We start from the raw sequence: 26,397 nt of genomic DNA on the forward strand, positions 1-26,397 counted from the left end.
CCAACGCCCTTTTGCCTGCATCAGCGGCTGTCGCATTTGCGCTGATTTGTTCCCAGCAAAACACCATGTGTGCATGTCAAGTCCGGTCCAGCCCGCCCGTCCGTCGGCACAGACTGCAGTGCTAAGTACGCCTGGAAATCGTGTTTAGATCATCATCGGGTTGGCTGGCGATGATGAACTCTGAACTGGGTTGGTGCGGTGCACCACCGGCGCATGCAGAGCAAGTTGCAGGTAGGCAGGCTGTGCACAGCAGCCACAGGACGGGCGGCAGCGGGCAGCTGCAGCGGTTGGTTGCCGTCGTGGGCTGGGCCTCCACCACCAGGTCGGCTGCGCGCGCCCGTTCCTATCCGGAAACCCGGCGACGGGATTGGATGGATGAGCGAAATATACTAGGGAGAGCGAGAGCGGCGGGGAGAGGACGCGGGCGCTCCACGTCGTCCTACTCCCGCTCGGTGGGGGGCCGCCTCCGCCGCCGTCTGGGGTCAGCCGTCAGCAGCCGCTCGTCGCTCGAGAGAGAGAACGGGAGCCCTGTGGTACGGGCTGATCGCGACGTCGCGTTTTGGACGGGAGCACGAGAGCTAGGACTAGTACTCCGTGTATGTGGTGATCCGTGGCGGTGTCACGGTGTGGCTGTCGCGCGGAGCGGCCGGTTGATCCGTGGGCGCCGCGGCTTGGCTCGGCTGGGCCCCGGCGCGCACGGGCTTTGTTGTGTACGGCGCGCGCTTCGCGGCCTCGCGAGCGCCGGGCGCGACGTGCGGTGCGGTGGTTTTGTTTGCGGGGGTTTACGCCGATCGATAGCCCAAGCCCGAGGTCGGCCGTGCCGCAGTGGCAAGAGCGAAGAGCGTCTCGGGGTGTTGCCAGTGCGGCGGCGGTGAGGTGAGGGAGACGTTGTTTCACTCACCCTTGTCGCCGTCGCTGCCGATTGCTCGAGAAGTCGAGATGGACGGAGGAGGAGTAGGTAAAGCGGTACTCAGCCAATAGGAGGCGGCGGAGGCAGGCAGAAAGGAGAAATTGGACATTCTAAAGTGTGGGTTTCGCCACAATGCCATTCCGCAGAATGGCGTTGTTAAAATGCCACTTCCAACCGATGCCAAACCGTTGCTTTGCCATATTGGCCATTTCACAAGATTTTCACCATTTTTCCTACTTCAATGTACCAAAATACCCCCCCTCTCCCCTGCAGTTTTTCTCCTTCTCCGGCGAATAAAAGAGGCGGCGTTGTGCGAGGAGGTGCGCGCCGCGCCGCCCCTCCCCGGTTCCCCACCGTGCCGCCGCCTCTCCCAGCCAGCCGCGCCGCTGTCTCTCACCGCCAGCTGCGCCGCCTACCAGCCCCCGCCCCCGACGCGCAGCGATGCACCGTCACCCTCGCCATCGGACCGGGAGGCCGCGAGGCGTACATGGTGGCGAGGACCCGAGCAGCAGGGGGAGCAGGAGAAGAGGAGGCGCGGGTGGGTGAGGCGGTGGGGGAGACGACCGGGAAGAGGAGGAAGGCCGTGGGTGCGGCGGCCATGGCCAGCTCGGCTAGCGGCGGTTGGCCGCCTACCAGCCCCCACCACCAACGCCTCCCCCACCGTGCCGACTCCTCTCCCACCAGCTGCGCCGCCGCCTCCCCCTGGCCCTATGACGCCGCCGTCACCCTCGCCATCGGACAGGGAAGCGGCAGAGGAAGCAGGAGAAGAGGAGGCACAGGTAGGTGGGATGGTGGGGGAGACGGCAGGGAGGAGTAGGAAGGCCGCCTGGCCGGTGCGGTGGAGCAGAAGCGGAAGTACTTGCCGATGGCCATGTTGCAGGCGCCGGTGACGAGGCCGGTCTCCTTGGCCTCCGCCATGGTGAGCTCGGCGTCGCCATTGGTGGCAGACCGAAGGGCATTTTGGTAGCCCGGGTGGGAAATCAGGTGGAAATAGAATGAAATGGCTCAAATGGCAAAACAAATGTAAACCCAGTCTTGACAGTGACATTTTAACGACGCCATTCCGTGGAATGGCATTGTGGCGAAACTCACTCTTGGCAGTGGCAGAATAGCCAATTTCTCGGCAGAAAGAGGCGGTGGCCGGTGGGATTTCCCAGCTTTAGGCGACGGTGGCATCGTCCATCGTTGATATGCAAAATTAAGAGCGCTGAAATCGATCCTACTGAGACTTGGTTTCAGGTTATTTGAGACTATAAAATAAGCACGCTGGTTGACGCGTTATTTTCATAGCCCGTGTGTAATCTTAATGTTGAAATTTTATCGAATCATATCAGAGTCAATGATTCTCTAATGTTATAAAATTTGATTATTAAAAGTACAGTTCGTCAAAATTAACACCTTAATTAAAGTCAATAATGTATTTTGTGAAAGCAAGGAGTATTTTTAATGGTATATTATATTTACATGTGTTTTACGATAGTTTAAAATATCAATTTCTCAATACCTAATTTTTAAGAAAATAATTTTAATTCGTTTGTTTGTGTTCTTGAATAATTATCACGAACTTGGTTTCATTTATCATCCATTAGCTAGACATGTGTTCATAGTTTTCTTCTCTTTTTTCACAACATAAATAAATCCGGTCTCTTCTTGGGACATACTACCTCCATATTTTAATATATAACGCCGTTGACTTTTTGTTCAACGTTTGACCATTTGTCTTATTCAAAAAAATTTATGTAATTATCATTTATTTTATTATGACTTGATTTGTCATCAAATGTTCTTTAAGCATGACATAAATATTTTCATATTTGTACAAAAATTTTAAATAAAAAAAATGGTTAAACGTTGGTCGAAAAGTCAATGACGTCATACATTAAAATACGAAAGAAGTATAACGCGTGCACTTAACTATTACAATCACAGCATACAGTTATTTTCATGCCCTTTCTAAAAAATAATTTCATGCCCCCAACATTGAAAAAAATTACTATTATCATATATAATTTTTTATTCGATGTTCTTTAACAATTGTGCATATAAGTTAAATTTTCAATGAGCAGCTCATATAAGCTAGCTTAATAGCTATGATACGTTATGTTAATACATGAAAACAAGTAATCAAGTTACGACATGGGGTTTCAGGTACACAGACATGGAACGGTTCTAATGATCAGGTGGAAGCTGCGGCCACGGGAAGTCTCTCGATGTTTCATTTTTATCACCTCACTCGTCATTTTTTTTTACCTCATACTTCTTCCGTTTCACAATATAAGACTTTTTAGCATTGTCCATATTCATATAGATGCTAATGAATCTAGATGAATGTGGGCAATTCTAGAAAGTTTTACATTGTAAAACGGAGGGAGTATATAGCTCCAGTTTATCTTCATATCCAACCCTGCCACTTGGTCCAATCCAAATCCGGCAAAACGGCCGGCTTGAGATTAGTTGATTGATTATGCTATATTGCTATCATACGTTGCTTTGGTTGAGGCATTGGCGAGAAACAGGGTGGCAGACACCAGCGCGCTCCATTCAGTCACCGAAGTGGGGCATGGAGGGAGTGAGTCAGTCAGGAGATGTTCTGGGGACGTTTTCAAGAAGCAAGAATACGATCTAAATAATACTGGAGTATGGTCGAACAGATCAACTGATAATGTTGCTTATAATTACTATACATCATAAAACATCTTTTATACCGAAACTTAAAATAAGTATACATCAAAAAACATCTTTTATACAGAAAGCCAAATCACCAAGCAATACAAGGAATGGAACTAAATGAAGACAACGCAGTGAAGTCAAAACTAACTCTTCTGTTGTGATTTCCAATATATTTTCTCCCACACTACCATACCCCCACCAGAAATATCTGCTCATGGTACATAATGTCAAAAAATAATGTTTATTCGTGCCATTGGAGCAGCTAGCAACGAATGATATGCTCACATCATATTAAATCCTTTGTTTTTGCAACCCACTACCAGCAGTACTCGAGTTAATCTCAGCCTTCCTAGAGCTGCTACAGTGCAACAGTTCTTGCCACCACATGGACCGTTCGATCTATACCGATGGATTTAATCCATCCGTCATCTCCAGCGCACGGACATTGCAGGCAGCAGCATTGCTGGTGGCTGGCCCAATCCCCTCTCTCTCCCACGCCTCGCCCTCCCAAATTCCCCATCGCTTCCTCCTCCCAAATTCCCCGCTGCTTCCTCGCAGATCTAATTGGCGCTGCTGCCTCCCCACGGAGCTCCATCTCGCGAAGCTACTTGGCGCCGCCACCGCGGTGTTCCGCCCCGTCGAGCTCGCGGGGCTGGCCGGCGCCCTTGCCACCTTGCCGTCCAGCTCGCAGAGCTGCTCGGCGCTGCAGCGGCGTTCCATCCCGTCGGCCTCGCGGAACCAGCCGGCGCCATCGCCACCTTTCTGTCTGGCTGCTCAGCGGCGCCGCCCCCGCGGTATTGCACCCCGTCGAGCTCGCGCAGCTGGCCGGCGCCATTGCCACCTTGCCGTCCAGCTCGCAGAACTGCTCGGCGCTGCAGCGGCGTTCCATCCCGTCGAGCTCGCGGAACCAGCCGGCGCCATCGCCACCTTGCTGTCCGGTTGCTCAGCTTTCCTCTCCTCTTCAGTGCTGCTTGGAGATTAGGATCACAGATGTTTGAGCAAGCAGTAAATCGACAGAAGGTAACCACCTGTTGTAGAGCTTTTCCTTTCATTAGATCCTCATGCTTGCTATAGTAGGGTGGCTGGGTGGGGAACCAAACCCTTGTCAGAAGTAAAATTAGAATTATATTTATCTGCATGAATTGATGCACTTGCACTATTAACATGCTCAAATATCATGTGGATGCATGGGTGGGTCAATGTCAAGATCCTCATATTATATATGGTTGTTCGATAATTTATAGTTGTGAGTCATACATGACCATAATGGCATCATCAATTCCTGGATTTGCAGGTGCTCACTTTCTGGACTTAATTTGTTTTTGTCATAGATCACGAACACACTGAGAGATATAAATACGAGGGTTCGTATGTAAGTTGTATCTTACCAACTATTTACCAGTTTGTCAAGTGGGTGCTAATCTCTGGTTAAAAGAAAATAATATGATTTCACTTTGTCAGTTTTCACGCACTATGTCTTACTGTGTGCCATGATTTTCCACTCCTTTTTACCTGAACTGCTCCTTTGGTGTGGTCATTTTATACTTATTTTAGGCACTAAACGTCGGTGTACCTGTTACTAAACATTTATTCTGCTCCTTTGGTGTGGTCATTTTATACTTATTTTAGGCACTACACGTCGGTGTACCTGTTGCTAAACATTTATTCAATTTTACTGTTCTTTGGTTCCTTTGCCAAAGCGCGTTGAACTTGAACACTGTCTAATTAATCGATTTACCAGCCGACTGTTGCATATATATATTCCCTTTGCTTTATTGATGTTGCACCCTGATTTTTACAGTCCAAAAAGGTATATTGAATTGAATGATTGTTGTTTTAGGGAGTGGGTGTCTATATTCCTAGCCCAGTCCTTTCACATGGGCAACTCTATGTTGCGTTCTCACGTGTGACTTCACCTGATGGTCTACGGGTTTTGATTGAGAATAACCCGCCTGAGTATATAGACAGCACCCATAATGTTGTTTATAGAGAAATTTTTGATGATTTAGGCCAGCAGGCAGCACATGAATGATCCACCACAACTCCAACAGTATAATCATCTTTGTTGGTTACAATCCTTTCCCTAAAGTATGGCCTTCCACTTTATAGTTTATTACTGGTGCTAAATTTAAGTTCATTGTATTCTTTTTACCCCTCATGTGCTTACTACAATATTGACTTTACTTCAGTACTTTGCATGCATGTTAATGTCGTGTTTCCTCGCATCTTTACATTATTCTAGATGATGCAGAAACATATAGCTTTTAAGTGGACGCATTTTAGTGAAATAATCTATATAGCCTTCCCCTCTTGTGATATTTTACCTTTTTATTCACCAGGTGGCCAAAATTGGTTACGATGCATTCTCTTACATATCACCTTCATTCTACATTTTTATTAGTAATGCTAAATTGAACCCCATTCTGTTTCTTTGTCTCTCATGTACTTACTAAAATAAATTTACTTTTCTTCACGACTTTGCAGGGCTGTTAATCTGGTGCTTCCTTATATCTTTTTGCAGTGTTCTAGATCTTGTAGGAGCATGCAGCTTGTAAGTGCAAACATTTTGCATTATATCATACTGTTAAGGTAAAGATATAACTATTTATCCCTCATTTCTTCTGCTATGCTGATACATACTCCATGTAGATCTTATTTCTCTAATTTATTTTACTCGTCTGCCTGATCAGCGCTGAACACTAGATTCAATATGTTCTATATTAATACATGCTCGTGAAAAGAGACACTTATTGCACATGATCACCAAAATGCACATATGGATGTTTCTTTGAATAGTTTTTCATATGTTTCTTCGTTGCGGTTCCTGTCTGCTCACTATGGACCATATGGATACTATAGTTCATTTTCCATCTACATGTTCTCTTCTAATCTTCCTGAAAATACTATGGTGATCAACTCTGCTTTAGTAGTTCAGACATTGTACTGGTCAAACTCTTCCTCTCTAACAATAGGAACACGAAGTGTCTGTATAGCATAAACCATAAAATTTCTTTTGAAATATATTGTACTGTTCTGACAAATTCTATCCATGATCAGTTTTGACCTTTTCACGCAAATATACATGCATCCTTGCAATATGAATAGCCATTTTATCTAGATCTACACGTTAGTTATAGTTTTTTCAATTAATGTTTATTGTAGTGATCAGCATCTCAAGGCACACGCATTTTTCATCTAGACACTCTATACGTTGAAGATTACTTGCTCAATCTGCTGGTATAATTTATATTCTTCTTATTGTCAGCCCTGTTATTTTCCTCATGTATGACATTTCTTCCCATTTATTCTGCACAATCATCATTACTGGCTCAACCTATTGCCATCTGTTCAAACCACGTTTACAGACTAATTCTTATCTTGTCCCAGTTCATTTATTCACCGGAAATTGTTGCTTCAATTCTAAATCAGGATTCCCCCACCCAGATCATATAGCAGCTCCTCAATCACGTTCAATTATTTTTTATCCATGTTATGTGATCTTAACACTCAACTTTCCTCTAATACCTTCTGGTAGCCACGGTTGCTTCATAGCTTTTATTTATGTTCGGTTTTATATTTGTGTACCAACTGGTAAACAAGTTCAATGTAAAAATAATTTTACTGCATTTTACAAGTTACCTATAGAAATGTGGTATTTGGAGATTCTTGCATTCGTGAAGTAGTACAAAAAGTTCTGCATCTAATTTAGATTCTCTCAAGACTAATGCTTTTAATACTATCTCATATTTGATCATGCACATCTCCTATTAATTTAATCTTGCTACAGGTTCATGGCATGCTATTCATTAGGTTTTCCATCCACATGCTTCATAACACACTTACGTACCTTACAGTCTCACTTGCCATCTCATCAACTGTCACATAATATTATTTTCTCTTATTCAATATGATCAACCACTTCAACAACTGTTCATACATGGATGTTTCCCATATATACATATTTTCCTTAAAAGTTATCTGCTATCCATCATGCTTAAGCCTGTTGGTAATCGTACTAATGCAAGTTGCTATAATGAATAAGCAGGAGAAGGCAAAAAGCTATCTAAAGTGATCATCATGTATTTCATGTTTCCATCAGCCAGGTGCCCAGGTGTTTTGCCAGAGGACATATCAGGACACATGTGTGCTCTGTTATATAACTTTTGACTTAAAGGAGTTGTGCTACAAGATAAATCGTTTGTCTCATCTGTATGCCTTCGATGCCTATTATGTGAGTCTTAACTATTTGAATTACCAACTGACCACCCTCGTCGATTCTCTTGTCTAATAAAATAGTGTATTTTACATATATTATATGGCTTAGTGAACTTTCAGTATAATTTTTGTTGTCATCAGAAATATTGAAACATATATATTCATATTCATACTAATGAGACTACATTTTGTTATCATATCAGCTTGGAGATTGCATTTATATTTTGAAATCTACATAAGTACCTTTTATTTTAATGTTTCACTAACACTGCATAATAATCAGTGTTCGTTTATTATGCCCCGCGGCAATGCGCGGGGTCCACCCTAGTTTATGATGTTATTGTGGCTATGATCATAAACGGAGTGCCCCAAATAAGACCCGAAATAATTTACTCATGGGACTTCTCTGAATTAAATGGAAATAACAGGTGTGCGATGTACGATAGGACAGTACGAGAAGACGCATAACGCGAATACGTGAATGTTTTGTTCCAGACCGCAACACAAGGGAAGAGCTTTTCATCAAAAAAACATAATGGAAGAGCGTATCCAGGATGGCGAACATACATTGACACAATTCTTACACATTTGCATGCCCAAATTCAGAGTCGTAGCTTAGAGAACTGTACATCGTGGTTAATGGACATGCCCCGTACCATTTACATGTTCTGTACACCGGGAAAACTTGCCAAAATTTCCAAAGGCACCTTCAGCAGTTCGCCAGAAACAAAAAAGAAGCATCACGACCAGATCGAAGCTTCTCATACACCATTCCAGCTCATTATTTGAGGATCCGCAACACGGGCAGCATACTGGCAAGCAAAACATAAACAACAATTGGTACCCAAAAAATTCTGCAATGTGCAAATCATTCAACTTCTGCATTATGTGAGCTAGTAAAAGTTTTGGAATTCCAGGTAGTACTTGAGAGTATTGGATGCGCCAAACTGGTGAAATATGGAAGATGTTATACTTTGATTGTACCGAACTATTTATATTCATTAATAAGTTGCTTCCCTTTGAGATGTGTATATGTATTCAAAATCAAAATATAAAGGGTTTTTTTTTAGATAGCTGCATATGGTGTTGTGTGAATTGCCAAATTGAGCAGACTTGTGTGAATTGGACCATTAGAGGAGGGAGGAGGGATCCAGGCACTTATTTGCTTCTTGGGTTGAATATGGCCTCTTTTTTGTTTTTTTCATACACATACGTATCACATACTACATATACCTATCCTTTTTTGTCAAAAATCTTGGGTATACATCTGAATACCCTTGACTCTAACTAGGGCGCCAGTATGGTAATTAGTAACTGACTGACTGAAAGACTGAAAGATTCACTAGTCCACTATATTTCAGATCATACCAATGGATGAACCAATAAGAACTATAAATCAAGGAAACAGAGATCATCATTTTTCAGTGCATAAACATGTAGGCAACAAAAAGGCATGAAGAACCTTATGAAAGAACAAGACAGCCTAGTTTAAAACTCAACCAACCTAGGAGCAACTATCTGGTTTTCTTAATTAAGAACAAATAGGCAGTTAGGCACCCAAATTCGCCTCGACAAGGATTTGGACCTGGGTGGTCTAGGCATACATCCACGACCTCGACCAACTGAGCTAGGCTCAGTTCCCAAGATAGCCAAGTTTAAACAAGCATTGTACAGAACCATGGTCCTAGTTAAACGCCTTTTGAATGGTTTGTATCTTACAAGCACTTGTTACCACTTGGGAATAAAATTCGTTGTTAAATCCTCATCTTAGGACATATGACATATCAGCATTTTAATGGAGTGAATAAACATGTAAAATGCTCCACCTGATTCATTCCCATTTATATGTTGAGTATTACTGCTTTCATCAATCAGAAATTCATAACACCCAGATCTGCTAGATGGTGAAGACTTTTGAAGTTCAAACAAATGTGTAATGCATCAGGTCTAACAAAAGATACATAAAGCATATCAGCTGGGTTTAAGCCTGCTAGTGAGCTTCAGACAACTTTCTCCCCACTAATGTCAGCAGGGGAGCTGATCCCAAGTGGAATATCAAACTAGCAATTCTATTGTCCCATAGTAACTGTAATTTGGCATACTTTGGTCACACTAAGCCAGTTTTCCTTCCATCCTATGTGTGTACCACCTACCATGACTCCATGATTCATGCCCAGGTAAAAGAATCAGTACACGGTAACTTGGCTATGGTGAAACTTGTAGGTACACTTTGTTCTTTCTGTTTGTCCTCAAGAGTTAGCAGGCTATGCTTGCAGATAGACTGGATTGGAACACCAATCGCAATCATCGAGATTCAAGTAAATGTAGAAGGCAGAGCTCGGAATTAGTGAGTGTGAAATATAAAAGGACAGCACAAATCTAGCATATGAAGTCAAGAAAACTAAAAGTTTGGCAGTTAACACCACAAAAAGGTATGTACAATTTTACAATTAGCTCAATGAAAGCAAAGGATGGTTCACAGAAACCACTTTTCTCTCTATGCCCACAAAAATTAACACATAGAGTTCAAGTGTGCAATGATGAAATCAACAGTTTCTTGCTACAAAGACATCAACTTTGAAGGAAGATGCTATTTTAAAGGATTATATACAACAAATTATAAAATGAAGCAAAAACCATACCAGCGAAGGTGTCTTTATGGCTCGGGACTTCTAACTTTGATCTCCATTAATTTCTCAACAGGTTGTCTGCATATGGGGCATTTATCTGTTTGAAACCTTAGAGTTTTTGCACATTCACTGCACATGCACTGGGCAACACAGGACCAATCAGATCAGCCAATTTAAGGCAATGTAAGTTAGATCTGGCAAAAGCAAAACTACAGATGTAGGCCATAGACTATGGTGAATCAGGTACTTACCAAATGCCTACATGGAAAAACAGCTGTGTCCCTTGGCTCTGTCAAGCAGATGACACATTCTTTCCCCATATCACTATCATCTGCGTCGGGAACATCAGCTTCAGTCGAGTTGACAATCCCATAAATTTCTTGTAGCTCATACTTCTCGCCATCACTCCACAACATTTGCTTGACAACTTTAACTCGAAGGTCATTGTGATGCTTCTCTATAACAGCAAGAGTAATTTGTGCCCTAGTGGAGTTAGGCTGGTGACTTTCCTCTGGAGGTGGACAAGCTTCTGCATAAACTACCAGTGGGAATACTTCTCCAGAAGGATTTGAAAGCTCATCCAGAGAAAAGAATCCCAAATCAACACCAGATCCAGAGGTCTGGACAAACTTTTGAGCCAATCCTTTCTGGAAAGGTATCTTTGTAGGTGTTTGTAATTCTGGATATACTGAAGAGAAAGTACAGTTTTTTCCTTCCTTGCCAAAGTAATAAATAGTTATGCTGCAAAGGACAAGAGCAAGTTTAACTATGGTCTCCAAACAATAACTATAGATGGAAAATGACTAAACGATTTGGTCAGATATCAAAACAGTCCAAAAACTTTCCTAGAAAATGAATTTTATATACTCTCTCCATCCCAAAATATAAGCATAAAACAGTCCAAAAACTTTCCTAGAAAATGAATTTTATATACTCTCTCCATCCCAAAATATAAGCATTTTTAGCATAGTGACAAGTCAAACATTTTAAACTTTGACTATTAATAGCAAAAATATAAAAAAGATCAATCATATAAAATTGGTGTTACTAGATTTATCATTAAACAAACTATCATAATATGCAACTCATTTTATTTAAAACATATTACTTTTATAGATATTGTTGATTAAAATAGCATATCGGAGACCGTGTCATAGTCCAAAAATACTTATATTTTGGGACGGAGGGAATAACTAGTTTAAGCTTAATTGAGACTCCAGTAAAATGCTCCACGTGGTGCAGTAGTACAAAATAGAAATGTTAAAATAACCTGAATAAAATATTACATAGGTACCGAGGTTGAACACCTAATGCTAAGTCTGCAACTGATGCATATTTCAGACATACATAATGATAGAGCAGCTAACTTCTCACTATGGTTGTTAAATTTTAAATGATTTTAGGGGTTTGCTTCAGGTTAGGATTACACTACTTGAGGTTTCCTCTTCTTATCCTTATTCCTCTGATTCATATTTATTATTAAAGTGAAGGACCGGTTCCCATTTAACAGTAAAGAGCAGGAAGATGCTTGGTATCTAGAATTTGATATATCAAAAGAGATTTCCCAACTTCGCATAGCTCATCAGCTCCAGCTTTAGCTTTGAAAATCTCTGGAAGAATTTGCTCTTTTTTTTTGGGTCTCAAATAAACTAAATCCTACAGTTCAATTCTCAACTAGAATTAGGTACACAATTCAAAACAACTCCCAAGAAATTTGAGACACGATCGCTGTTTCAGAGCTCAAGACCCCCCCCCCCCCCAATCCACGATCCCGGCCTCACCTGCCGTCGGTCACGGCGTCGAAGGTGAAGGCGACGAGGCGTCGGTCGGGGTCCGTGACGTCGGGCACGAGCCGGATGGTGTCCTTGTGCAGGTTGACGTCGTTCTTCACCTTCCGCGCCTGCTGGTGATCCACGAACTCGGGCGGCGGCCCCGTCAGCGCGGGCTGCTCCGGGTGCGGCGGGCGCGGCGCGGGGTGCCACGGGCCGTGGTAGGCGTGCGGGGGCGGCGGGTGGTGGTAGTAGTACGAGGAGGACGAGGTGGCGTGGTGCGGCGGCGGCGGAGGCCGGTAGGGGTGCTGGTGGTGGTGGTGCGGCGGGGGAGGCGGTGGCGGCGGGTGGTGGTGGTGGTGCGGCGGCGGAGGAGGGGGCGGTGGGTAGGTGTAGTAGTGGTGCGGCGGCGGCGGGGGCCGGGCCGCGTAGTACTCGTCGCGGCGGCGCCGGCTGGTGGAGGACGAGCCACCCATGGCACACCTGGTGGATTCGCCGCGTGGAGGTGGAGGAAGGAAGCGAGGAAGAAGAAGAAGATGAGGTTTGCTTAGGCGCGTCGCGTTGTGGGGGGAGCAGGAGCAGCGCGTGCGCGCGGTGGTGTTGACGCGAGGGGAGGGGTGGAAGAGGACTCGGCCACACGGAGGATTGACTCGCGCGGGGTGCGGCGGTTTCGCGTGTGTCGGGGGGGCCGTTCCGAATTTTTCTCTCCTCTCTCCGGAGATCGCGACGAGCGATCGCGCTCGGGAGCGGCAGGGTGAGGTGGGTGGTGATGTCGCCGTGCCGTGGTGGTGGCGCGGACTGCGGATGGAAGGAGAGAGATGGAGCTTTTTCTTTTTTTTTCTTTCTCCTTTTCTTTTTGGTGCCTGACTGTCGTCGGCTCGTCGTTATTGACCGGTGGCCAAAGTGTGATGATGGAGTTAAAGAATACTACATCGTACTGTACTGCTCGCTCCGTCCCATAATATAAGAGATTTTATTTGCGCTGTTTGACCACTTATCTTATTAAAAAAATGTGCAAATATAAAAAATGAAAAGTTGTGCTTAAAGTACTTTGGATAATAAAGTAAATAAAAAAAAATAATTCTATTTTTTTTAAAATAAGACGAATAGTCAAACATAGCAAGCAAAATATCAAAATCTCTTGTATTAGGGACGGAGGGAGTAGATTAGCTAAATGCCTAACTACTCCTACATCTAATCCTCTACCTGAATATGTGGGTCACTTAGGATAATGGCACAACGGGCCATTGAGCACAATAATGTTATGATGTGATTCTGTGATTGTGAGTAGGTTTTCTGTTTGAGACTCAATGTTGAAAGACATTAGTACTGATGTACTGTAGTAGATAATGGTACAACGCGCCATTGAGCGCAATAATGTCACATTGGAGGCTCGACCTGTATGATACGTCTGTTTCTTCAGCATGCAGCTCAGCTATATCTTTGTCAATAAAAGAAAAATGTGCTTCTTTATCTTTTGTAAATATGAAGCTGCTTTTTGGAAAAGTGAACAGAACAGCCTTTGAGAAGTCAGGACAGGAGTGGAAGTTCTACTGTTAATAAGCCATATATTTACAAAAACATAAGCCTACAGAGAGATACTACTGGTCAGCAAACGCACGACAGCTGATCTTCATTGTGCTACACGGATAAGTCCAGATGGTCAACCCGCCAGCCTCTGATGTAGAACGTTCCAACAATCAACCCAAAACCAGCAATTTTGCAGACTTCAGGTTCTGACTTCTGACCGCACCATTTACTAAGCGTGATGCAGCTAGCCAGCAATTTGGCAATCTGATCTTCAGAAAATTATACAGCTGGGTGAGATTGGATCCAAATTTTCGTTCGCATTGCATCAAGCCGTCAACCATTCCAGAAGTGGCCAAAGACAACACAATTACACAGCTCCTCGTAGGTCACGCTCTTCATAGTTGCTGTGCCATGAGTAACAAAATATCCTCCTTGGTTCTTCAGTTCCAGTTTATGCCACAGAAGATTGATATCAAACTATACTAATCTCATCCCAACCCAAGCACAATATTGGTCTGGGTTATAGAACTCTTCTTACTGCACCGTACTGCAAGTTGTTGACAATAATCAAGGTCACAGCATCTAGTCGGCTGTAAGCCTGTAAACTCTGAAGTTTTTTTGAAATGGCCCTCTTCTTCTAAAACAAAGGGGAAAAAGGCAGGCTTAGCTTAATATTAACAAAGACTAGCAGCAAAGGAAGAAGTACCTTGTGGATGATACCATCATAACCAAATATGTGGCGTACATAACCTCAGGCACCATATCTCCTTAGAACTTTGCTTAGTGCTGGCATCACATTGTATGCTTGATAAGACCTTCTCAGCTCGATGATTGAGCCCACCTGAACAATCATCTTCATATAGTTTCATTATCCAAACACATGTTCATCACGCACATGTCCCATTTGATCAAAGAAAAAAAATATTTAATGTCCATAAGTAAATGAAGGTAGAAAAGGGCTAGAACACCTAATGCAGCAGCAGAAAATAAGCAGCACACTAATAGAATTCTTTATAGTTGATATGCATTTTTGTTTTTAAACAAAAATAATAAAAAGAAAATGCAATGTAGAGGGAAATGAACACAAACTTTGAGCTATCCATGTAAAATGAAATTGTGGATGGAAGAACACATCGGTACGGTAACTATCTATAGGCAGGTAAGCATATTAATTATTTAGTGGCAAAGAACTAACACATTTGCCAAGTTCACTGCTAATATGATTACGGCTGGAAATGATTCCTATACTGCATAGGCTCAAGCTTTTCATTTAAGATTTTAAGGAAACAAAATCTTCAGTTGTTTTGTTCTTTTCAATAAAAAAATTGTGTGCTTTTACTTTCTAAATATATATCCTAGATTTATAAATTATGCATAGCAGTGGGCTCTGCATTATGGAACAACTTGCAATAATGTGCTAAACTGCATAAACATAATATTTAATTACATAATATTCATCTCTCAAAGGTCAAAATCACCCAGCCTTCCTCCATAAGTACAACAAATAGTACATCAAACAGAGATTCTAATGGCATTTTTTATGGGTGTGGGCCTGTGGGGAGCAGGAATGCATTGTGGGGACAGCTAGGAGGGCTTAACTTGACAGAGCGAAAGGCCTTAAGCCCTAAATCATCTAATACACCATTTGGATTTTATCAATATTTTTAAGAAGATCAAAAGGCAGAAACATTGAAAAAACAAAATACAGAAGGTCAACATTGGAAGTGTGCATAATCAGCTAAAATCCCTAGTCACTTGACCAAGTTTAAGTTCATTTAGAATTTCAGATTCAGGCACCTAGAAGATATTCAGAGAAAACACATGTAAAAAGGCCAATACTTGGAAAAAATAGCACCATGAAAAGAGATAATTAACTATTTGCCATTATTACAAGTGACACTTAAGGATTTGCCACTGGACCCAGATGTCATAGACTGCGAGTGGCAAATCCTTAATTGCCACATCTTAAAAGTGGCAAATAGTTAACTAAGAATATGATTGAAAATGCAATTCAACATCAATCTTCTTCATGGTGACAAATGATAATGAAGAATATAATTGAGATGCACTCACAATAATCAACACCGACGTGAAACCTATAGAAAATCCCTCATTTATCTGCCTGAGATATCGGTCAAGTAATAAAGAGGAAGTCGCCAACAAGCTCAGCAATATACCCCCTGGAATTCAAGGAAAGAAACACTTTTTAAAAATAAGAAAAAACATAAAGCAAAACAGAGGAAAGTTTGGCCATGCTACAAGTTCTCGTGAAGGCCACCTACCCCAGAAACGTGTAGATGTTTGTATTTTTGTAAGATACTCTACTGTTGCTCTTCCAGGCTTTATCTTCGGTACTCTAGCACTCATTTTATTCAGGTAGTCAGATATCTCTTTTGGCAAGTTTGCCTGCAGTGAATAATGTGTAGATTAAGCTATATTTGATAAGGCATGTGCAAATAAAATCATGAAAAGAAAATAAAAGAATATTATCTTCCTGAAAATGTTGAGAACATGAGTTCTGATATCAAAATTACATCACAAATATCTGTCATGTTTTTGAAGATCTACAAGAGCATTGTTAAGAAAAGTTTTGTATGTGATACTAGGTTCAACAGTTAGATTATGCATAGTTGTTGGTCCCCAGGGGATTCGTTGTCCCCCATAAAAAAATCTGATGAATCAACATAAGCGATGATTAAAAAATTCCAAAATGATTCATGGATGTAGCATGAGTAGCTCTGTGTAAAGAAAAATATAAAACTCAAGTTTTTTCCTACATGTCAAGATACAAAAGGAAAAGTCTTACGGCTACTGCTACTTCATGGTGAACAATACCGTGATGTATGCTTGTCCTTTCTGTATCTCAACATCTAGACAATTTGAATTTTTTTTTTGTAGGTTTAAAGGACTCTGTGTGCTACATCCACAATTCATTACGGAATTTTTTAAACAATGCATTCTCTAAGGGGGTCAGCCAGGTTCCGCAGGCACCAAAACAAGGTCACGAGCAACTATAAGAGAACATCACCACAAGATAATAGAAGGAATATTGGTATAATGACTGTATCCTGAAAAATAAAATAGTTAGACAGTTATTAAGATGAGAAAGTAACTTACAATGTCAAAAATATTGAAGACGAAGACAAGAAATGCATATGTCAAATAATAAACCCATGGACCACCACCAACTGAAGTCTTTGGATTCAACGTTTCCTTCAAACTTTCCCAAAATTGCGTACCAAAAATGCTGGAGAAATTCCAAAATCAGAATGGAAATTTTAACCAAAACATACCCAAAAAATAAACACAATGAATTACCTGGCCATAATGCTTGGAAAAGCTAATAAGTATGAGGTGGTAAGCAAAGGCTGCATCCCAGTTGGATTTATGTTAAAAGGGATATATGGCTCTACCTCTGTAACTGGGGAGCTCTCACTCCTACAAAAGAATGATCAAATATAAGATAAGTAAAAGGATTGAGAAAACCATAAAGCGTAGTATTAGCACAAATAGGTGATGATGGAGTAGCCTTTGCTAGGTCAATCCACATCCAACCATATCATTGAGCCATATAACCATGCCAGGCTGCAGCTAAAAATACCGGTAGAAGGGTGCTGTTAAATTGTTTAGAAATTAGAACTTAAGCAGAATATAACAAACTGGAGTTTTCAAATAACATAAATAGATGTTTCAAACAAAAGGTTTGCAGTTAATGTGATAAAGTATATTCTGTTTGGGCATTTGGGCAACATGAAAGGTTCTTATGTGCAGCTTGTGTGGATAATGTTCTTATGTGCTCCATGCAAAAATAGCATTCAAAAGTACATGATAATAAAAATGAGTGTAGAGTTGATTTTATCATTACCTTGCACCAGAAGCCAATTTAAATCCATAGTACTGAAGCTTTATCTTCCTACACCCTTCAGTCACCAGTACTGCTCCCATGGTAACCAAAATAAAAGTCCCAGCTATCCCCAAGATGTAGGGCCAACAGCTGTACCAATTTCCTGTTTCGAAAGGCATATCAAATAAAAGAAAATAACACTAGAAGTCTCAGCATATCAGCTGTCTGTGTACATACTGTATATGACCGAAAGAAATTAGGAGTTACATTTTCGGTTTCTTTTCTCCAAATGTTTATCTGATCCATCTTGGTAAACAAGTTATTGTATTGTAGAAACTGGTGAAGTGTTTTAAGACTTAAAATTCTAGTTCGTATATACACGTTACTGACAAAAATGTCAACATTATATCTTCATGAACTGGCTAGTGCCCAAATGATCGTGCAAACAAACCTTAACATTGCACGATGCATATTATGTTATGCTCAGCTAGAGAAATGGAGCTCAGGTAGATCAGCTAAGATAACACTACTGACGAGGTTATAACAGACACAACCATCCAAGATTTTTAAGTGCAAAATAAGATTTCACCATCCTGTAATGATTTAATAGAAGATGAAAAGGGATAATTCCATATATATCATTAACAATATGTCTGAGCCTAGATATCCCATTGAAAACCAACTCCAGATATGACTGTACTGTACCAAAACATTACCCTTTTCTACCCTTGTTGATCAAATTTTACCCCTTTGCTCTCATTTTTTAATTTCTCTGAATAATGACTAACATATCTCTAAACTAGCCATTGGTCATTGGAGGATAGATGAGGTCGTTCTCTCCAGTCAGCTATGGAAAAGTGCAATAGAAAACAGAGGAAACTGATAGAGAAGGGGTAAAATAGTCTTTGCACATCCTGGGCATGATTTGACTGATGGAATTTTGTCTGCAATGAAATAAAAGGGTAAAGTATTGTACTTGTACGATAACAGCACATCCCTGGTTTGGCAAAATTTGAGTGGCATAATGGAATTATCCATTCTACTCAGACCATGTTGCTTCTTATTTATTTGAGCAACAGTTATGCCAAGCTGTAATGAAATTCAATCCTTTAAAGGAGTTACAATCCAACAATGAGTTTTGGTTGGCAACACAATGTGAGGCACCAAACAGGCAGATAAAAAAAAATCAAAGTATAAGATCATCATAGATGACAATGCAGTTTGGAAAAGTGCCTTGAAATACTCCACCTACCACAAAACTTCCGCAAAGAGATATAAGAAGATGCAAGGATAATAAATTCAGTACATACACATCATTATCATTAGAATTTACTGGTCGCATCCAACTCAAAGGAGTAAAACTTAGCAGTTGAAAAGTTGCAATTAGTGTCGTGAAAGATTACCTGAAAATTGAGTTAACATCTTGTGGAGTGTGTCTGTATAACCAGTCAATATTCCCACACAGATAATCAAGGAAGAGCCATGTCCTGGATGCAAAGACATAGAAGAAAATATAAGAACAAAAGTTCCAACCAAGTACAAGAAAATATGCACTAAATGGATAACAACCATCATTTTATGCTTTTACTTTACAAGATCATTTACGTGAATCGCAATCATAGAGATATATGGTAAAGAAATCATGCCAGCATGCATGTTTTCATGTCCAACAGCTGAGTTTAGTCTTAAAGTTTGGATATGGCATAATATGCCATATTGAATACAGCTTTAACACAGTATAATCAAAGCATGCAGAGATGATGCTAGAATACCAAATCCAAGATTCCGATATACATGATATAGAGTATTACCAAATCCAGATTCCGATATAGTGTCACAGATCCATGTCATTGTCATTGCACCAAGAACAAGGAAAAGGCTTGTTATCATTACATGCTTAACTCTGAAAGATTAAAAAAAGGTATAGGTAAAGAAATACTGATGAGCATCCTTCCAGTCCAAACAAATTATTATTAGTAAAGCTTTTTCTCCATATAGAGCTAACATACTGTCACCTGTAACTTGCAGCATATATAGAATATTGCAGTGAGTAGCATGACACTGTAAAAGCCGCCACAAGTGCAAAACCCAGCGACAGCCACCAACTAGAACATCAAAATAACCAGACTTAAAATTTAAAAGTAGATGAATGTTGAGAAAGAAAATAAAAGATCCCCTTTTCAAATAATTCAGTTCAAGAAAGAGAACTCGACTCACATATAGCCTTTGATCTTCTCATGTCCATCTAACCCTTCCTTTCGTAGTTTTTCAAGTGATGGAAGAACATGACAGAGAACCTAAAAATCACAATTTGTTACTATCACCAAATACTGAGAAAAGCTTTAGTACGACGTTAGAAGCAACTGATGCAAAACGCTCTTAAAGAGCAAAAACGAACACACTCTAGAATAAAAGAACTAAGGCTCAGTTTGCAACAGGTTATTGAGCGGATTGCTGCTACTTGAGACATACGTTGCCATTGGAAAACAAAAGAGCAGGACCAAACAAGGGATAAAATAGAACCTGCATGACAATAGATGCTGAAATCTGATGACTGATTCCGAGCTGGAAAAATGACAGCTTCAATTCGGATGAAAAATCACCGAGGTCATCTGCACAACCGAAAGAGCACCGCACATTCTTCAAACAGTTCACCAAGGCCATCAAAATGATCAAACGACCGCGCACTTTCATACACTACAGCTAGCACGAACTAATATTCTCGGAGGACTGTAAAGGGAAGAGACCTGCAGGAAGGGGTGCAAAGCTGAGGTAGGAATCGGGGATGAGCCGTCGGTCGAACCCGGGAAGCGGGACGAAGTAGCCGACGCGGCTGAGCAGGATGAGCACGGCCGTGACGGCCAGCCGCCGGCGAATCTCGCTGCGGAAGAGCGCCTCCGCCGCGCTCTCCGCCACGGCCCCCAGCCGCGCCAGGTCCAGGAACCTGTTCCGGTACCCCGCCGCCTTCCTCGCCCTGCCCCCCACCTCGCCACCCTCGCCCGCAGGCCCTACGGGGGACGCCGCGGCGGCGGACGGCGCGGAAGCCCTGGCGGCATGGAGACGGCGGCGGCGAGGCGAGGGAGCCTGCCGCCTCGTCGTGCCCACGAGGAGGTGGCCGCCGTCGTGGTGCAGGCGAAGTGGTGGGTGCGTTGGGGCGAGGCGGAGCGGTGGGGAGGAGAGGGAGAGCGCGCGGCTGGGCGCGAGCAGGAGGGAGAGTGAGTGCGGCATGGCGGCGATGCCGCGGCGGTGGCCGAGCTGCCGCCGTCGCGCTCTGCCGGCCGATGGGATTGCAAAATCCGGCGGTGCTACGCCTTCACGTCGGTGTGGTTTCTCTCGCGGGCCCGTGTGCCACCGGCCCGGCCCGGCCTGGCACGGCCCAGTGGGCCTCGTGCCGAATCGTCATGCTCGCGTGCGCAGCACGTTACTCCGTGAGTCCGTGACCATACGAACGCCACACAGACCGAGCACGCACGTCGCAGCACGGCACAGGCAGCCGAGCACGTGTCGCGCGCGCGCGCATGGCGGCTCCGGTGGCCTCCGCCTCCGCCTCCTGCTTCGCGCCGCGCAGCGACCATGGCGGCGGCTGGTCCTACGGCGGGACGAGAGGGGTGCCGTCGCCGCGGCGTGGCGCGGCGAGGCGGCTTCGGCGCGTCCTGGCGCGAAGCGGCGGCGGCGGAGGAGGAGGAGGAGGAGGAGAGGGGAGGGGGATACTGGACCCGCTCGCTACGCCTTTGCAGATTCTGGGACTCGACGCCTCGGCCTCCTACACCGCCGCGCAGCTCAAGGCGGCCTTCCGCGCCCGGGTAGTGTACCGCTCCCTCCCCCCCTTCGCCTTGTTTGCTGCTTATTATGTGCAAGGTGCTCAATTCTTAGTAACTCTCAAGGGTGCCTTATCAGCTTTTGTTGTTGTTGAGCCGGAGTGATGGTTCACATCCGAAGAAGCTAGCCCATCTCCATTGTTAAAGTACGACAATCATAGTAAACTTGTATTCTTGATATTACTGTTTGGTCTTGGAGGAGGGTATACAACAACACAACCTTTCCAATATCTTAAGATTGTGTCTGTGCAAAGTCATGTCCCAAAAAAAACTGTAAAATTGATCTGAATCGCGTAGGCATGGTGTTTTTCCTAAATCGCAAGCTACAGGTTCTGTTACAACTTGCAACACTAGGCCCCAGTGACTTGACATTGTTAGTTTCTGTTACAGGTAAAGGAATTCCATCCAGATGTTTGCAAGGACACAGAGAATGCAGATCTAATAATGAGAAGAGTTCTTGAGGCCTATGAGGTAATTGTGCTAACTAAATGTGTATTTTGTGCAAGTGGACGTGAGTTGCTGGCAGTACTACTCCATCCATTTCATATTAAGACGTTTTAGCTTTTTTCTTAGTCTTCATATTAAGACGTTTTAGCTTTTTTCTTAGTTAAACTTTTTTTAAGTTTAACCAAGTTTGTAGAAAACACATGGTGATATCTTCGACATACAATCAAAATATACTCAATCTTAAGATTTAATGAGACTAATTTGATGTTGTAGATGTTGCTATATTTTTCAATAAACTTGATCAAACTTAAAAAAAGTTTGGCTTAGGAAAAAGTCAAAGCAACTTATAATATGAAACTGAGAGAGTAAAGGTAAAGGTAAACATCATGGAACGATCACAACCGACAGCGTTCGTGTGGTCTTTGATTGTCTCTGAAAATGTTACCTTTTGAAATTTTTAGTGTACAGCTGGATGAGTGCCAGATTGATCTTCCTAATGCATATTATTTTTTTTGATGGTTAAACTTTTCCCCCTGCTATTTATAAGCCGTTGTTATTACATTGATCTGTTTGTTGTACAGATATTATCTGGTAACCAAGGAATGATGATCGAAAGGTAGAAAATACTTCCATAGCTGTGTAATGAATATATGGTTCAATGCTGATGAATTAAATTTGAAAATATACTGTTCATTCCTTTTTTTCAGAATATTCGGGATTCAAATTTTTTTTGCAGAAATATACCGTCGATCTCGCACAACCGTTGTGCGAAAATGACGTGACGTGACGTGACATCGCGGGCGTTATCGTGTTGGGAAAGTGCGAGACCGCGCAGTCTCGCAGAATAGAAGAGAATTCGGTCTCGCTGAACCAATCAGCGATACCAGATTTCAAAATGGCTAATTAGTAATTAATTATCATGATTAATTAATTAATCGCTAATCACAATAATTAATCACTAATTATTATTAGTTAATAGTTAATTAGGTCATTAGTCACCGTTTGAGCGTTGGGACGGTGTCGCTGTCTGTTTCAGCGAGACCGTTCGGTCTCGCTTCTCCCTTCCGCAAGACCGCGCGGTCTCGTGTTGTAGCCGTGCGATACCGCCTGCGACGTCACGCCCATATCATTTTCGCGCAACGGTTGTGCGAGATCGACGGTATATTTTTGCAAAATATTTTGCATCCTGAATATTCCTGAAAAAAATAAATGAATGATCAGTATATTTTCAAATTTAATTCCAATGCTGATAGGGTTAGCTTTTTGTGTAGCTACACTACTCTTGTATCTCTGACTACCCTAACTTGGGGTTTCCCATATAAACTTCAAAGTGGATGGTAGATTGGGTCTTAAAGATTTTGATCATGGCGATCTAGATATATTCTGACCGTAGTGAGTGAAATATGATTAATACTGTCATTATTTATAATTGAACACTACATATCTAGTGGAATTCTGGAACCCATGCTTAATGGTTGGTTGAAGATGAACAGGATAATGCTACGCTTGAAGTGGTTTTCCCTATGAATAACTTATGAGAAAAGAATAAATACTACTAAAGTATAGTGGTTACGCAGATGGTCCAATAGTACATATTGAAAGGTTGATTGATCATGGTTGTTCCTATTGGGGTATAATTATGAACATCTGTTGGCATGAGGCCCAATGGGTGTCTCAAAAGATACAATAGAACTCTTGCCTGCATACATTGCGGGAAAGACCAACTGACATGTTCATGTATTACACTGATGCAGGAATAATGTTGATCCATTTGATGAACCTGAGTGCGCATCTTGTGACATATTTGTGAATGAACTTCTATGCATTGGCACTGGTACCTTTTGAATTCATGTTCTTTCATTTTGTTGGTTTCCAAACTCTGTTTTACCCTGCTGTTGACCACAGTTGGTGTCAAGGATGAGGTCTGAAGTACACAATTACTCTGATAGCTGTTAAGTGGTGTTTCAGGGGAAAACATGTGTTAATTGATATGCCAGAACGAAACACCTTTTACCCGTATCGATTCAATTGTAACCAGAGCACATTATGTTCACTTCTTAACATATACAAAGTTATAATGTAGTATGTTTTATAAAGTTGGTTTGGTGTAAATTACATAAACATGTTTTGGCAACTTGATCTGAGAAAGACAACCATTGCATCTTTTGCAGGATGCCCGTATTCTTGTGTTAAAAGGGCACCTCACGCGTTTGCATTTGCCGATGACACTGGTACAGCACATGCATCATCTCAAGGTATGCTGATCATTGCCACCTTGCTTAACTGAGAGGGAGCGTGCTTGGTATGTTCCTAGTTTACTGCCAAATGTTGCAACTTGTAAGCAGTGGATTTGTAAGAGCTTCATGCTTTTCTGATAATAGAAATTGGAAAGGCAGATCTGCTTTTCTGTTTCGAAAAAACAAAGTTGTTTCTCTTGTGCTCTTTGAAATTAATCTAACCTTTGTTTCAGGTCACTATGATGACTACAATGTCCAACTTGCTGTTGGGCAGTGTCCAAGAAAGTGCATATACTATGTCACGCCCTGCCAACGTACTATTTTGGAGGAAATTCTTGCAAGGTAAATATTAAGCTCTGCGAACTGAGACAGCCATATTGATTGCCATGGGAAATACAGTAGTTGTGAAGCATTTATCATTTCTACTCATTGTGGGCATTGCGTAGTTTCACTTACCATGAAGTTTGTCTATAATTATCTGTTATTTACCATGATAGAATAAAAAAGTTGAGTAATTAATTATTGAAACAGGCTATTCTATGTTTTAGCAATTCCTTAGGCCTTACTAAAGTTTTAGCCATTACAAAAACAAAGATCTTTGTATGTAATTTAGAACCGCATTGATCCAACTACTCCCTCCGGTCATTAATATATGATGCTTTCAACACTAATTTTAGCGTGAAAAACGTCAAATATGTTAATGACCGGAGGGAATAATTGACAAGAAAGAAGGTCGGCAAATGAGCGAAAGCGCAAAGCTTATCGTTCAGGTTTTGATCCTGATCAGAGATGAGCGAAAGCGCAAAGCACTTACCCTGATAGAGTATTAGTAAGAATGCACTTGCCACACTATGATTAGGGACACTATCTATACATTCCCCACACTATGATTAGGGACACTATCTATACATTCCCTATTGATGAAGATGCCACTCGTGCTAATCTCTCTCTCACACGTTCACAGTGTGTTGATGACTCCATACGACCTCTCTGAAGCAGCAGTTCTGGATTCTCTCTTATCAAAAGCAATGTTTGAGAATAACAGGTACAAGAAGCCGAAAAGAGAAACAAAATCGTCTTCTGATTATGTTGACTGGATGTGATCCACTCTATAGCACAGTTAGAGGGTTTAAGATGTATTATGTAAATATTATTGTAGGGCAAACCGTGAGTGGTAGTTGTTTGCTTCAACTATTAAGGGCTTGTTTGGATAGGTGGAATAACATCAACCCCTTCAGAATGGGATCGAAATTGACTAAATGCCTGCCAATCCGAAGGGAACCAAACAAACCATTAAATTTTGCCCCTACCAAAACTTTGGCCTTTACCCATATATTGGTCTCTTGATGCAATTAACCCAAACTCCAAATTGACCCAAACTTTACGCTACCTTGTACTACGGCCGTGTTTAGTTCATCCCTAACTACCTCAAACTTCTAACTTTCCATCACATCACATCACATCACATACAAAACTTTCCTACACCCGTAACTTTTTTTTCAAACTTTCAACTTTTTTCAGGAAATAAACACACCCTAACTCGCTAAGGATTTGGTACCACCAAAATTTGTTAGGGTATCAAACCAAAACAACCTTCTAATTCTACCTATCCATACAAGCTCTAAATGGAAAAGATTATATAATCAAACCACAACCTTCTGAGCTCAACTTCCGTTTCGTTTTTCTTCGAACACATTTGGTACTGGCGTCCTGCAACCAGTTATATTTTGAACCGAATTTTCTATTCCAGTGTTTTTCATCAAAACTTGCATGTTGTCCGTTTTGATGCTGATAACAATCCTTCTTCAAAAACAACATAAGTTCACCATTCGTCGTGCACATTCAGCACACGTCTCTCAAAGTAATGCCTTTTTTTTACTCACAATTAAAATGTATTTTTTTCAAATGTATAAAAGAATATTTAAAATATGAATTTTATCGAAATATGAAAAATTAAAACAGTCTAATCAAGCTTATCGTTCCTGTTGTTTGAAGACCATATAAGAAAACAGAAGGAAAAAAAACTAAAGTTGGCATTTCAAAAATAAAAATTGGGTCATTGTAGTCAGGAAAGTCATAAAAAAATACATAATTTTAAACCAAACAAAGTAGTCAAAAGTAAAAATGGTTTATGTTCTTTCCATGGTATTAATGCATATGATTCTACTCATTGCAATTTAATTGTTACTATTTTAAAATATTCCTATGAAAGACCTTTGAAACAAAGGAATAAATTCTATCTTTTTTATAAAAAAAAATCTATGGAAGAGTAATCCTATATAAATTTTGGAGAAAATTTAGCAAGAGCTTCAACCTTTTAGAAAATT

General features: G+C 41.7%; 3 protein-coding genes and 1 long non-coding RNA gene across 12 annotated transcripts; 2 read left to right on the top strand and 2 right to left on the bottom strand.

Annotated features, from left to right (window-relative positions):
• The first annotated feature begins 4,123 nt into the window (after nt 1-4,123).
• LOC9270962 (uncharacterized) lies at nt 4,124-7,992 on the top strand. Its single transcript, XR_010741606.1, has 4 exons — nt 4,124-4,600; nt 4,875-4,952; nt 6,065-6,169; nt 7,626-7,992. It is a non-coding gene; the product is annotated as an uncharacterized lncRNA (long non-coding RNA).
• A 287-nt stretch (nt 7,993-8,279) lies between these two features.
• On the bottom strand, nt 8,280-12,994 carry LOC9266835 (probable E3 ubiquitin-protein ligase LUL4). The gene is made up of 4 exons (XM_015784172.3): nt 12,207-12,994; nt 10,677-11,166; nt 10,438-10,565; nt 8,280-8,607 (listed from the first exon to the last, which is right to left on the bottom strand). Exons 1-3 carry the CDS (start codon nt 12,668-12,670, stop codon nt 10,452-10,454), a joined length of 1,068 nt encoding a protein of 355 aa, XP_015639658.1. The 5' UTR covers nt 12,671-12,994; the 3' UTR covers nt 8,280-8,607; nt 10,438-10,451.
• A 513-nt stretch (nt 12,995-13,507) lies between these two features.
• LOC4338708 (preprotein translocase subunit SCY2, chloroplastic) lies at nt 13,508-20,869 on the bottom strand. 9 transcript variants are annotated; one of them, XM_015784562.3, is made up of 13 exons: nt 20,316-20,869; nt 20,092-20,180; nt 19,786-19,865; nt 19,584-19,673; nt 19,380-19,471; nt 18,972-19,055; nt 17,590-17,731; nt 17,043-17,162; nt 16,842-16,971; nt 16,007-16,130; nt 15,798-15,904; nt 14,431-14,565; nt 13,508-14,361 (listed from the first exon to the last, which is right to left on the bottom strand). In XM_015784562.3, the coding sequence occupies exons 1-12, from the start codon at nt 20,794-20,796 to the stop codon at nt 14,476-14,478; spliced, it is 1,629 nt and encodes a 542-aa protein (XP_015640048.1). In that variant the 5' UTR covers nt 20,797-20,869; the 3' UTR covers nt 13,508-14,361; nt 14,431-14,475. The 9 variants fall into 9 exon arrangements, with proteins under 9 accessions (XP_015640048.1, XP_015640042.1, XP_015640049.1 ...); XM_015784556.3 differs by having other exon boundaries at nt 14,431-14,577; XM_015784563.3 differs by having other exon boundaries at nt 13,645-14,361; nt 14,445-14,565.
• A 129-nt stretch (nt 20,870-20,998) lies between these two features.
• LOC9271739 (uncharacterized) lies at nt 20,999-25,330 on the top strand. The gene is made up of 7 exons (XM_015784565.3): nt 20,999-21,371; nt 21,777-21,857; nt 22,415-22,449; nt 23,588-23,667; nt 24,005-24,088; nt 24,304-24,412; nt 25,035-25,330. The coding sequence occupies exons 1-7, from the start codon at nt 21,087-21,089 to the stop codon at nt 25,171-25,173; spliced, it is 813 nt and encodes a 270-aa protein (XP_015640051.1). The 5' UTR covers nt 20,999-21,086; the 3' UTR covers nt 25,174-25,330.
• Nucleotides 25,331-26,397: the final 1,067 nt, after the last annotated feature.

The sequence above is a fragment of the Oryza sativa genome, chromosome 5 (genome assembly GCF_034140825.1).
Source record: "Oryza sativa Japonica Group chromosome 5, ASM3414082v1".
Classification (NCBI taxonomy): domain Eukaryota; kingdom Viridiplantae; phylum Streptophyta; class Magnoliopsida; order Poales; family Poaceae; genus Oryza; species Oryza sativa.